General features: G+C 35.0%; 1 protein-coding gene across 1 annotated transcript; it reads right to left on the bottom strand.

The window, feature by feature from the left end:
• Positions 1–502: 502 nt before the first annotated feature.
• Positions 503–14,204, bottom strand: LOC122581015 (E3 SUMO-protein ligase SIZ1-like). Its single transcript, XM_043753155.1, has 17 exons — positions 14,095–14,204; positions 13,914–13,987; positions 10,549–10,629; positions 8,425–8,467; positions 8,108–8,180; positions 7,747–7,909; positions 7,471–7,604; positions 7,189–7,257; positions 6,920–7,007; positions 6,762–6,837; positions 6,571–6,644; positions 6,259–6,366; positions 5,632–5,793; positions 3,869–3,973; positions 3,586–3,666; positions 2,273–3,506; positions 503–1,774 (listed from the first exon to the last, which is right to left on the bottom strand). Exons 2-17 carry the CDS (start codon positions 13,953–13,955, stop codon positions 1,626–1,628), a joined length of 2,682 nt encoding a protein of 893 aa, XP_043609090.1. The 5' UTR covers positions 13,956–13,987; positions 14,095–14,204; the 3' UTR covers positions 503–1,625.
• Between the last annotated feature and the right edge of the window lie 510 nt (positions 14,205–14,714).

Here is a 14,714-nt window from a genome sequence, read left to right as displayed (position 1 = left end):
TGATTAGTCTATGATAATAGGCGGTGTTGATTACTGAGCTGTTTAGCCATTAAAATATTAAGAAAGCTGGAACCAGATCCATGTTACTTGAAGTGTTGAACAATGTCACGCCAAATAAAGGGATCTATTGTTATCTTTTATAAAGCTGTACTAGATAGATAATGAAGACCAGTGGATAAAAACCGGACAATTATTTTACCTGCAGAAGTGGCTAATAGTTTGTTAGCTTATGACCGTTTTCCGATTTTAATTTTCTTAATTTTATTCTTTTTAACCCCATGACGTACCCTCCTTCAGTTGCTGTATTTTAGTAATCTTCTTGTTAATTCTCGGAGACTCTGTATAAACCTGCGTAAGGAAATGGTTCTTAACGTTTTTCCCCCTATTTTTAACGAGCTTTCATAAGGATATGCTGTCATAAAGGTACCTGGTGGATCCATCACTGCTATCTTGGTCCTCATTTCAACCTTCTCCTATGTTAAATGATTGTTTCAAGGACATGTTTTCACACAGGTAGAAGATTAAATGTTATATATCACTACTATCCCAGGTCTCATTTCATCCCCTTCTATTGCTTATCATTTTTCAAGAACAAGTTTCACACATGTACATGATTAACCGTTGATACATCACACTACCATCCTAGTCTTCATTTCATCTTTTGCAGTCATCTTCGCCATCCGCTGATTAGAAGCAGGGAATTTTCATGTCCAAATCCAACAAGTATTTTTACAGCAAGCCACCAAACAATGGAACATTTAAGAGTGGGGTGGGTTTCTTTGGAGTTTATCATCTCCCATTGAGTGGGTCCAAAACCAATGGTTTCTTTTGCACATTTGGAGGCGTGATGCAAAACCTTGGATAAATTCTGACTGAAGACCACTTGATCTTCTCCATCAACAATACTCAATAGAAGAAGACCACAAACCCATGCCCATAACTTGTCCAGCCATCTTATTTACCTAAAGCCAATATGTATCATCGAAGAACAATTTCTAAACCACCTCTGACACGTTTTGTCACTAACTGCAACAATAATCTATAAACACCAAAAATCTGTACAACTGATAGATAGTGGCGAAGATCACTAATTCCAAGTTCAAAATCCAGGATGAATGAGAGTGTGGGCAAGGTAGAGGTTGAAGGAATAGCATTTACTGGATAATTGGCTTCATGTCCTGTGCTGACAAGATAGGCAGAATCATAAGGCCATAAGTCAACTTAAAACAATTTATGTGGTAAAAAGGCTACATTTCTGTTAAATAACAGGATGTCTTTAGTTGAAGACATTTACAAGCAATTTTCTCTCACTATAAAATATTATAAGGGAACCTGTTCTATGAAGAAGGTATCTAAACTCTACAGTACTAAAAGCCTATTAGAATGTTACAATTCAGTATATAGAAAAAGAAGAATCTATACGAGGGTTTTTTGGGCAAACCATCAGATATAAGCCATGTATTCCAAATGTTAAAAGCTGGTTAAATTAAAATCCAAGCTCACCAGACCAACGAGAGTTTGAAATGGCAACCCGACACATTTTTTAACCTTTCTTGACGCCAAGATGCTGGTCAACGGTATACAGACAACATGTGCAACGAATGGGCTAATTTAAAACACGATGCTTATCTCTCTTCTCCAGAATCTGATTCAATAGATAGATACAATCGTGGTCTGACAGAACGTTTTTGCCGAGGAAATGAGAAAGGGCTGTCAGATCCTTTCCTACTTATCTTACCAGTTATACTATCGCCCATCCCAAGAAGCAAAGAAGCTGCACATTCAAAAAAGCAACAGCCCCAAAATTTAGCAGGAATTATAATGACCGTTAACAATTACGTCTCCAATAAAGATACAACATTGAAAATAGCTATACTGAAAGTAAAGTTACAGAGAGAAATGGGTTGGGTAAAAGCAGAAAACAGGTTTGAATTCATAGGGGACATCTTTAAATACAGGCGACCAACTAAAACTTTGTGTCTGTCTAGTAGGACAACTTAGAAATAATGAATTCGCTAATTATAGAAACAATATTATTAGAATAATAACTTAATGGTTGAATATAAATATTTTAGGAGTTTGTCCGTATAAGAAACAGGCTTCAAGTGTAACACATTTTCCTCTCGTAGCTAAAATTCTGCATTCGACCAGTTTGAGATAGAAAGTAATACTCATTCATAAGTTAACTGGTTGGAATTGTGCCCTCTACTACATATGATCTAACTCCAAATGTATCAGCTAAAAAGGGAAAATGTTGCAGTTGGAAAATTACCAGTATCTGCTAACGAGTCCAACGCACCACCCTTGGAAGAAGGTTGCTGTTTTGGATTTAAATCAATGGCAGGTACAGTGGCAGCGTCAGGTTCACAATGGACCCCACTGCCACTGCCACAGCCGCCACCTAGGCTGAGGGATATCCAATCATCATTGCGAAAACCATTTGACATAGCTGGCTGATCTGGCAACTCAGTGGGGTTTGTATCTTCCAAAGGTCTTGTGGGAAGAAATAATTGCAGTGAGGGATCATCACCTCCAAAAGCCAAAGGATTATCAACCAACCCAATGCCTATATCACCGTTCACTGATGGGTGAAGCGAAAATTCGGAGACAAGTGCTGCAGAACCCATAGAAGTTTCAGCATCCAATGAGTAGCTGCCACCCATTGATGAGGGAATACTAAGAGGGGCTTGATGCATGTCGACAAACGCATCTGTGGGTCCCACATCTGAACCAAATAACTGAAGACTGGGCCCAACATTATTACTAGAAGGTAAGGACCAAAAAGGAACCCCAAAATCAACATCAGCGGTGTTAAAAAGACCAAGGCATGAACTTCCTCCAGCCACAAATGAAGGATCTTCAGGATATGGATCTGAAATGCCAAGTGGAATACTAGAAAATGGAAAACCTTCAGCATTTGGATTTTTGTTTTTATACATTTGTTTAGATGTTAAGTTTTCGGCTTCATCTTCTGAATCACTGAGAACAATAACATCTGCATCCCCATTAGTGGTAATTACATGGCCTGTATCAATGTTGAGAGAAAGTGAATCAAGCTCAGCCCCATTGGCGATAGAATAGTCAAATTGCCCACCACCCATTTGATTGACACTAGTATCGTCACCATCCCTAGCACTACCAGTGGCACTGCTGCTCATTGGAATAGCTTTATGACCATTACTGATCATGTTCTCCGGTAGCTTGTTGCCAGAAGAAAGTGAATGCAGATTTTCAGGTTTCCTAACTTCCCAAAATCCGTTTTTATTTTTCTTCATTCCAAGCTTTAAACCTTTATTATGACCATCCGAAAAAGCTTCCTGTTTGACCTGTGTTAGAGATTCCGGCTTCGATTTAGACTCCACTCCCATGGGAACACAGAGAGTGCCATCGGGTGAATGCCACTGCCCGAGATCTCCAAGACTCTTTCTGTCAACATCTGACTTTGCCCGCCAAGATCCATCTGGCTTCACCTCGATTTCAGTCATGTCCTCCCCACAATTACACATCTTTGTCAAGAAAGAAGATAAAACCTCGAGTCAGCACATCATTAAGGAAGAAAACGGATGAAGAGTTCCAGAAGCTTACTTTGGATGTAATACGAGTAAAATATGGGTCAATAATGACATTCTCCAAAGAGTAGTTCTTAAGACAGATGGGGCATTGCCACTGCAACCAAACCAAAAGATAAAACTGTTATGCATAAAGAGATAACAATTACAAAATCCAATCTCCCTAGTGTGTGGTGGTGTAGGAGAGATATGATGTAGACAGCCATACCCCTACCCAATACTAGAGAGCCTGCTTCTAAAAATAATATGTACAAGGAGAGAAGACTAAATTTCTATAATGGGCTAATAATGTTGCTTGCCTTGCGAGACCGTTGATTCATTTCCACAAATACTTCAAGATCAAAACAACCCATGTGAGCACAAGGTTTGAATCGCCCAGCAATTTTTATTCTTGAACCACTCATCTGTAGCATACAAGATTAATCAGTTGCAAAACTGTGTGAGCTAAGACCATACCATAAATATATCTATAACAGATGTAGTGATGTCAACCAGCTTCAGAAATCAGAACTAAGTTTTGGTGTCTCAATAGAATATCTTATCAACAGTTTTAAAAGGAAACCTATGGAATGGATATTAACTGATATATTAATTTTCAACCAAGCTTACAAGACCAAGCAAGAAACAACAGGAAGATGATTACTAATATACTGAAATTATAAAACACACTAAGGGCTAACATATAGATATAATTATCTTTTATCTTTTTTATATATAATTATAATACAGTCAAACCTCTATAAATTAATACTCGATAAAATTGATAATTTACCTAGACCTTACTTAAGAGAACTAGTGCAAATCAACACTTGATAAATCAATAACTCGCTAAATTAATAAAATACCTTAGTCCCATCATTATTAATTTATAGAGGTTTTACTGTATCTATATAATTGATTTCTTAATTTTCACCCAAGCTTACAAGAGCCAAGCAAGAAACAGCAGGAAGATGATTACTAATTTACTGAAATTAGAAAATACTAAAGGGCAAACATATAGATATTAACTACATTTTATATAATATAGTTATTATATCTATATCTATCAAAATATATACACACACACACACACACACACACACACTACATTATAAAGCATTTGAAGGGTGTCTTAAAACTTGTATTTATAAGTACATTCATTTCTACTCTTCCATGGAGGTGTTTGGTTTTGCGATTACAATCCAAATTTTGCGTTTTCAAAATACATTATGCATATTCAAAACTGCATTCTGAAAAAGCATGCATGTACATGCCTCTCCAAAACTGTGTTTTCATAGCAGATAATCATTTTTTCATACAAACTATTTGCGTTTTACAAACGTAATAATCAGACAATCACTTTATAAAGCAATCCCAAACACCCTCTAAATATTTTAATCAAATTTAATGCAATATCAATTAGTCAAAACAAAATAAGATAAATTAAAACAAAATTTTAATATATTAAGATAAATTAAAAAGTCAACATAACAATAATGGTAATGTAAAGAAGTTATATACAAAAAAAAAACTTCCTAGCATAATATGGCTATAACTCTCTTCTTATACACCACTATCACGAACACCGCCACCTTCAACCTTTTAGCCTTTTAGCCGCATTCATTGCAAAAAATATTTAAAACACATTCAATTGTTGTGCATTGTACAAACACTATTCTAGTCTAGTATATTATAAAGCATTTGGCTTGTGTCTTAAAATTTGAGCTTTTAAGTACAAGAAAATTACTAAATTACGCGTTCACCATACCATTTATTAATTTATATATTATTTCTATATTTATTATGTATAATCATCTATATCTTTAGAAATATCACTACCAAATAATAAGCAAAATTTTATATACCAGAGGGTTAGACAATCCAGAACTTGCGATCGTCGAAGTCAGCCGCCAATCATGTTGCATGTACTAATTGAAATTTACGAATTTTATTTGAGTTTGATTTATACCATAATTTAATTTGTATTTAAAAACCCATCCACCACCAAGCATTGTGTGGGTATGCTTCTAGTGCAAACATAATACAACATATCAAGACATAAAAAAAATAAAGTGTTACTTACAGGACAACGTAGATTAACCGCTATATTATCAGCCACGATCTCCAGATCGCTATCACTATCTGCGTTCTCTTTGGCATCCCCACCTCCTACACATCGACGAACACGCGCAAGGGCCTCTTCAAATCTCTCCCCATCAGACTCTTTCGGTATGAGATTGAGAATCTATTTGGGACAGAGTAGACGAAACAAAAGCGACACAGTCAAGAAAAGTTATATAAATTATTCCTCACATATACTCCACTCTTACTTTTTTCATAAACATCGTATAGGAAGTAGAAATTCTACCACAATCATACTTCACACCACAATAAAAAGTGGCAACATACAGATGCATAAAAAAAACCCATAAAACCACAGCTTAAAAAGAGGTATTATCAGAATGAAACATAATATCCAAATAAGAGAGTATAACGATCAACATAAAAAATCAAGAGCTTGCAAAATGCAGAAGAATGGCAAACAACCATTACAAACCATAAAAGAAGGCGAAAACCTAATGTATAGAACAGACTAAAACCCTAAAAAAATTAACTTCCCACTAACAAGTACCACCAACACAAGCCATTGTAACAACATGTAATATAACACCTATAACAACTAACATTCTGATTTGAAGAATATTCCCACCTGTTGAACTGTACGCCTTTTCACAATTCGGACACCCAAACAGAACACGCGAGAATCACAGCCTGTTACGGAAATTTTATTAATTCCGTCTCGAGTGCATGGTGTGATCTGGCAAATAACAAGCCAAAAAAAAACAATAATCAGCATAAGTATGCATACAGATCAGATTAAATTCTAAAACCATATGCCTCAATTGCCAATACAAAACGAGGCACTTTCTTATCATATAAGCTTTAGAATAACATGCCCCTAAGCATGGCTAGCATTTTAATACAACTATAGTTAACTGTTCATCACAGAAGATAAACTTACAATAGGACCATCATCACGGCCGTTGGCTCCCAGCAATTGAGAGCCAGGTCTATTTATTGCACGCATAGGTACGCCTGTTAGGTAACATAGAGGAACAGGAATGTAAGGCATACACCAGCGCTAGAACAAATTCAGATCCAATTATATTTACTCAAATATGACAAGTGTGTGTAATAAGATAAAAATCATACCGTTTATTTGTAGCTCTGCGTATTGTGGCCATTGCATCCTAAAAGAAACCTTGTCGTTCAGAAGCATACACCAAGCCTACATATATAATCAAACGCGTCACATCAGATATCCTCTAAGTTGATCTATGGTCATTTTAAGGGAAATTTATGTGGCCAACCTGCACGTCATACTCTGGTTTCACCAACAACTCCCTATCCGCTCTTGTAAGTTGAAAAGTTTTTTCAACACTCTGCATTGGATTCGTACTGAAACACATGACAAACATGACTTAAATAAAGAGCTCAATAAACATACCAAGCCATTCTAAAACTTGTAAAGGAAAGCTTTACATGCTTCATAAACATACAGTTACATAGGCTGCTTAAATTATTTTCCCTATCTTAATAGCTGCTTACAACGCACAAAATTAGAACAAGGAATACTCACCCGTCTGCTGGGGGGTTTCCAATAACCAACTTCACAGGAAATAAAGGATGAGCCACTGTAACCCAGAACCTGAATATTCATAAACTAATTCTTATTATACAGGCAATCAAAGATGTAAACAGGTAGAAAATTCATTTATAGAAAAACAAACCAATTAGATGAGTTATTTTAACTTGCAACTAGAACTAATGGATTATAAGCATGTCAATCTTTAATTTCACACATTTGACAATATGAATGCAACCACAAAACCTTTACCACAAAATAACAAGTAGCACTTACGGATCTGCACGACCAAGTCTACAAAGTTCACAATAAAACTTTGGGGGAGGTGTTGGTATAATACCCTCCATGGGTTTCTCCGGGATAACAACACAGCCAATATGCTGCCACACGTTGCATCTTGGATCTTCACACTGGAGTGAAATTAAAAAGATAAGCAGATCACACTACAATAAAGAACTCACTTAAGTTTAAGAGCTTCAAACCCACATTAGCATTGATCATCATCATAGAAAATCACTAATACATAGAGGATAAGAAAAGAGTTGCTGAAACCTTTATTGTTGAATCAGCTTTCAATGAACTTCCACAAGGACAGCGGATCTTTTCCACCTGATGACTATCTTCAATATCATCTTTAAGTTTTGCATTATTAGTACTATCTGAAACACCCCGACCTTTTGATGCCAAGTCAGTTGCCCCCGAATCCTGCATTTTCCTTGTGGCAACAGAAAGGGGATGTGTCAGCTATAGATTCAGAGATACTACCTAAAGGCACTGCGCACCTTCTTATTCATAGTTCCATCAATTATAAGGATGTGCACAAGCACATACTGACATTATTATGAGATAGAACAAATGATACCACGCTATAAACATGCAGGGAGAATAGAGATAAAGATATACATATACACACCTGTAAATGCCATCAACTAACTTGGCAACTTCTTCCTTCCCAACAACATTTTTCTTAGACCACATCCCTGAAACTGATTGAATTGAAATAAAATGCAAATTTAGCATAAACAAGTAGAAAAACAAAAGCAACACCTAGATGCAGCTCAGAAACCCACTTGGAATATTCAAACTTTGTGAAGCAATATAAAAAATATTTTTTGGGTAAAAGGGATTACCCTGGTCAGATAAAATAATGCTTATTATACAATCAGATATTTTGAAGTGGGGCTACATAATAGATCTTTAAAGTCTCAAAAGTCGTAAAGTACAGTTTACCCCGTTCATCTGAGAGAACAGCTAATATACGGTCAATGAGATCCTACACAAACAAGAAAAAGATTAATCAATACAACTGTTCAATAAGTAAACAATACAACAAACATATAACAAACGGGTTTGAGGGCTCAAAATGAAAGCAGGGGATGCTAATAGATGGAAAAGACATGAACTTTCATAGTTACATTAATTATTCTTTTGAGCAACAGCCTAGGCTAATTAATTAATTGTTGATTATTTATGTTTGCACAAATTACCTACTATAATAAAGGAGTACGACGTGAACAGTTCTTTTTTTGTCTTTAGATGCAGTTTTAATATAAATAATAGAATTAGTAATTATAATAACAAAATTGGATTTTGTAGAGTGGTTGGTCTCTATTGCTTAGGGGGTGGAGGTCACGGGCTCAAGCCTTCTCCCCTTATTTTTTTGTTTTCTTTTTAATAGTAAAGTATTCGCATTTTAGCCCCTCTTCTTTTTGCTTTTTACTTTTCAGTCCCTCCTGTTTCTCTTTTATTACTTTAAACACCTAACTTTATATAATTTGTGTTTTTTTTAATCTTTTGTAGCATTTTGTTTTTTTATACCTTTATCACATTTAAATTTTTTTTATAACTTTTTAAAATGCTATATATTTTGTTATTTTACTATGTTTTTTTTGTTCTTTTTTTAAAAAATTTTTGTTGCGTTGTATTTCTTTTGTACTCTTTTAAACATTTCGTTTTTATACCTTTTTCACATGTAACATTTGTTTTTTTTATATAACTTATTCATTTAGTTTTCATATTTCTTTTTCTTTTTTTGGTTCTCTTTTTTATTTTTTGGTTTAGTATATTCCTTTTGTAATTTTTTTAAATTGCGTTTCAATATTTTTTGTCTCCCATAAATTTGTGATTTTTGTAACCCCACCCATAAACGTAAACGTTTTCAAAAACTTACGCCGCCCATTGGGCGGCAAGAAATTCCTAGTTAAGAAATGAGAGCCTGACTTATAAAATACCAAAAACAAATATACAAAGAAACACATATCAAATGTGTGCACAATCTCTATACTTTCTGTTCTTCTGCCAAATGATATTACTGTATTTATTTCTAAGGCTACATAGTAAATTGAACCATATAGTGTCAAAATTCTAAAAAGAAAAAAAGCATAAAGACTAGCTACAATTAATTACACATGTAGAAGATTAGAAAGAAGCCAAAAGAGAAACATCTAATCACTCCATCTCTCTCCTTGAAAACATACTAACGTTCCCACTTGGTTTTAAAAGGCGATAGACGCACAAAAGCGTCATGGTCCATTTCCAAAATGTAAAGCGCAAAAGTGGTGGGCTTTTCGTACGAGAGGCGCACACTTTTGCAAGAAATTTTATACATAATTTATATAGTATTTACAAGTTATAACACATAATATACTAAAACACTTTCATATATACATATAAAACACCTTTTAAGTAGCAAAAACACCTTTATGTAACAAAACAATCTAGTATTCAAGTTTTATGGCAAAAACTCATGAGCAAAACAGCTGATTGTACAAAAAGCGCATGGCTTTTGACCCAAAGCGACAACAGCTGAGCCTTAGGTTGCCTTGGGCTTAAGTGAGCCTAAGGCGAGCTTTTTAAAACCAAGTGTTCCCATCTATCATTTTATATCTTAGGCTACTAGGCTAGGTAGAAACTTGTAAGAATTTCCAACAGCCTATGAGCATATGAGTCTGATATACACTTCATGCCCAAGTAAGAGCTGACCATATGCCCGTCAGTCCAAAATTTTAAATAAACAGAGATTAACTTGTGTTCTGAGGCAACAAACCATTAGTCCATGTGTGAAATCAAAGACCCACAATGAACTACACACCTTGATGTCAGACTGAAACCATTTAGACAGGGATCCTGCCCTTGGCAAAAGCAATGAATATATGAAGAATAAATAAGGAGAATGCCTTTCATTCAAATGAACATAAAAAATAAGTAGCATCCCTGCTATAAAGACGGAAATAATAACAGACTACCAAGCAAAATAACAAAATCCAAATCAGGTGGCCATACAAATCTGAGAGCTACGAATGTAAAACTAGTTAATGCAAGAACAAACTGCAAGAAGAGAAATCACAATCTTACCTGCTTCTTTCCTTGCTTGGAAAGATTTAGTTGAGTAAGGATGTCTTTCAGCTCTCTTATCCGAAAATGTACCAATTTTTCCTGGAAGACCCAAAACAGATAAGCATTAACACATTGCAACCTCAAGCAACTTAAAGTATGAGTATATAAGGATAATTCACTAAGTTCTTGCGATAGTATATAAAACGCAGAGTCAAGCATGTGCAATTTTTAAAGAACAAGCAATTAAAGTAGCTCAAATCATTATAGCTGATCAAATGATCGGATTGTCAGACAGATTTAAGATATACCAAAAAAGGCAATTGTGCAAACTCAAATACAAACACACACAGCTTTCACCACAATTATCCTGTCACACCCGCCCGAGGTGGAACCAAGGGGAGGGTGACTTCTCAAGATAATAATCACAAATCATAACAAACGACCTCTAAAACGAGACGTTTTTGGAATATTATTGATATATCATGTTTGGATACATAGACCAAATGATACAAGACAACATTTAAAAGATATGCAATGAAATCTTCTAGCCAAAATAGTGAGTGATAGGACTCCAATGAAGTAATCTAGACTTGTTATGAGAGAGCTTGACTTGTTACAGTTATTGACCTGAAAAGCATGTGAGTTTGAAAGGGTCAACTACCAAAGTAGTTGGTGAGTTCACATGATATTTCAAATTTGTTTAGTTCATGTATAAAAGATGTTTTGTCAAGCACAATGGTACATTCAGTTTCAATGCACAATAGTGTGAAGTAATATAACGTCTATAGTTCGTCCACGAGTGATTGTATATATATATGTTTAATGTCGTAAGCACACTACTAAACCGCTTTGCTCGTTAAACGCCCCTCAACCCCATACTCTATTGTTAGTATGGTAAAGAGGTATTATGCACTCACCCGATTCGGTGGGTGAGTGAGGATTGTTCTACCCTAAATAACGCTATCCATAAATACCTACAGTCACAATTCGGGTGATTGAATTAATTAGTAGTGCAGGGGACTTCGAACGATAGCACTTAGGCACAACATATACAATCAAGTATGTCAACGTACATTCCAGTACAGATCATCAGTTCATAATATGTAAGTTCCAAATTAGTTCAAGATCATTAGTTCAAGTTCATATCAAAACAAGTTTATAAGATTGATTAAAAATGCGTTTAAACATGCTTTCAGCCCCGAAGTAAAACAGTTTAAAACATAATAGGGGACTATGAACTCACCTCTAGCGGCAGTGAATACAATAATGACTGTGAGTGATGGCGAAACTAGGTTCTTTAATCCAAGCTAATAGCAGATTTCCCAAGCCCACATGAATTTAAATCCAAATACTATGACATCTATATGTGCTAATTAAGTTGCATGCAACTATATACTTTCCACTTCTCGTTTAATGCTATTCATAATTAGTTTCTATACTTCATTATGCATGCCCAGCAAGACAAGAATCGATCTGCTCCTTCCGTTTCTATTCAAAGAGCAGCTGCAAGTCGACGGCCACAAAACGCAGCTAAGAAACCACAACAAGACCACTCTTCGATCGTCATTTGACCATATCACCATGAGCAACCACCTCGTTTCTCCTCCTTCACATCAGTTTCAAACAGCCCTTGCACACTTGAAACCTAACAGCTTTCACATACGAAACCCAAGAGTAACGTCTTGTCGGCCATTCGTTCGTTATGGTAGTAATATAAAAGGAGATCACGAAAGTTTTGTTGCGTTGGAAAACTTCCAGCCTTGAGGTCTTTGGTGTTTACCTTGTGTTCTTGATGTGAGTTGGAATGAGGTTTTAAGTCCTCTATTTATAGCAAAGCACGGATGGGTGTTGGTGGTGTTGAAGCGTGGCCACCAAGCTAGGGAGGACAAGGAGGTGACAAGTAGCTTTCAAGGTTTAGACAAGTAGGGTCATGGAAGTGACAAAGTGGTGATTAAGCTTATGTTACATGATGTTTAAAATCAGAAACTTATGGGGACTAATCAATAGTATTAATATAGAATTTTGTACGTAGAAGAATAGGATGTAAGTAACTTAACACTTAAGCTCATGAGAATTGCCACTTTGAGGACTGATGAGAGTTATTAAACTGATTTCATAGGCTTTTATGAAGATATTACTATAAGGTTTTCGTGATTAAACAAAATGTGGTCAAGATTAATTTATTAAAGTGATGTTGGAACCAAGACCAAGAAGAAGAGAAGTTAAGTTAGAAGGCTGCGATTTAAGTTGTAAGAGCTGAATTCATGAGATTTAGGGTAGTAAATTAATGCTAAATTGGTGATATAGAAGGCTTGTATGTATTGTTCCTAAGGGCCGATTTACAAGATTAAAAATATTACTAGATTCACGCAAGCACAAGGTAGAATGGGCTGAGTTACATATATATATTGAGCCTATAGATTAATTGAGTTTAAAAATAATTAAACTTCTCATAAATCTGATTACATAGCCATGAACTCATATCACTAACTATATTTGTATACATTCTAAAGGAAGATCAAATAGTAAATTTGCTTAGCTTGTAATTTTGTTGGAGTAAAAGAAACTTGACCCAAAATTTGCGGGTTGTCACATATCCAAATAGACATACTCTCACATTCACTTCCCATACATATGGGGTACAAAACACACATAACAAATTATAAAGTATCAACCAACAAGATCTCCAGCCTACCAAATGAAACTCATGGACTAGAATCATTCCTAAATGAAAACGGAAGGATATTGGACTTATTCAAAATCTATGATCACAACCTAATTGGAACTACTTGGAATAGCGAAGAACAAATTTATATGCTTCGACTTCTAAACAACTAACTCACCCAATTGCATAGACCTATAAAAACAACCAAACTGACAAAACAATAGTCAATGGAAATTGTGCACATATCTCTAGTCATTTTAATTGCTAAAACAAAAAAAGGGCAAAACGCATTTTAACATATCCAACTTATCAAACATTGTTCAAGTAATCGGTGATTTCTCAACTTTCCAAAAAGAAATTACTCACACAGCAGCCATATAAGCAGCCGCGTCATCCTAGCTGGCGCTACATCATACGTTACATGCTATAGAAAGTCCGATAGATTTAAAAATTCATCACAGTTTTACACACATAAATATCATTTAAAAGTACGCCACATCAATAACAATCAAAATACGCACTAAATCATTTCAAACTTTTAACAAAATAAGATAAAATCATACTTTATCACATACTAGTATTACATACATATATATATAATATATAGGTATATATATACAGGAAGCTGAAATGAACTTAATAAACATTAAGATCAAATTCTTCACATAAAATTAAAAAATTGCTAACAAAATTTGTTATAACAAAAAGTTTAAAATACCTTGCAACTAGTTACCAAATCCATCTTTGATTGTATACACATAAATTATCCAGCATCAGCTTCCAATAATTTACCTGATAGTTAGATAATTCATCACAAGTCAATATTTCAACCTATAGATATAGATATTATAGATATATACAACATATATATATATAATCACAAAACTTGGAGAAATTACGTGAAATGATTATAAAAGAATGGAAGAAAAATCAGATTATAAATATGACTTGCCGACGTATATTTTTTTCTCTCTCATCGATTATTTATATATTATTAATTTTATATTATTTTTTATATATGTGTGTATATTGACTGAAAAAGTAGTGCAGGAAAGCAGCGATAATCTTGCGTTTAAACGGACGTGAGAGATAGTTTTGTGAAATGTGGTTTAAATTTTACAAATAAATCCGGGTTTGGATTTTCTGTAAGTTACGTGCAGATTAGGATCCTGTGTCCTTGTTGTCGTACGTGTTTGACTAGTTTGGATAGTTTTGGAGTGTTTGAAGGTATTGGTACTTGTTTTGTTTGAGATGTTTCGAGTAAACCCTTGTAAAGTTGCTAAGGGGGTTGGCAATGGATGGATGGTGGGTGCATTATAGTCACGGCGCCACGACAGAACACCGTCGCCAACGCCCGACCACGCGTGGTGGGGTGGGTTTGAGTGGTCACACCACTCGTTCCACCACTCGCAAGTTGCACAAATCGAGAACAATAGAATGCGGTGCCAACGGTTATATTCCAAAATTTTTGAACCGTTTGAATTTTATTTTTTTTTCTTTTTTATCTTTTCACTTTTCC

This window comes from Erigeron canadensis, chromosome 9, assembly GCF_010389155.1.
Source record: "Erigeron canadensis isolate Cc75 chromosome 9, C_canadensis_v1, whole genome shotgun sequence".
In the NCBI taxonomy this organism is placed as follows: Eukaryota; Viridiplantae; Streptophyta; class Magnoliopsida; order Asterales; family Asteraceae; genus Erigeron; species Erigeron canadensis.
This window is presented reverse-complemented; position numbering and strand designations above follow the sequence as displayed.

What these genes read in the sequence shown, in the direction of transcription:
- LOC122581015 (XM_043753155.1), bottom strand. Translation starts at nt 13,955, where the DNA reads ATGTGTATACAATCAAAGATGGATTTGGTAACTAGTTGCAAG. An exon ending in TGTTCTCTCAGATGAACGGG is followed by an intron (nt 8,181 to 8,424) that starts GTAAACTGTACT and finishes CAATTCAATCAG; the next exon opens with TTTCAGGGATGTGGTCTAAG. An exon ending in TGAATCAACGGTCTCGCAAG is followed by an intron (nt 3,667 to 3,868) that starts GCAAGCAACATT and finishes GTTTGGTTGCAG; the next exon opens with TGGCAATGCCCCATCTGTCT.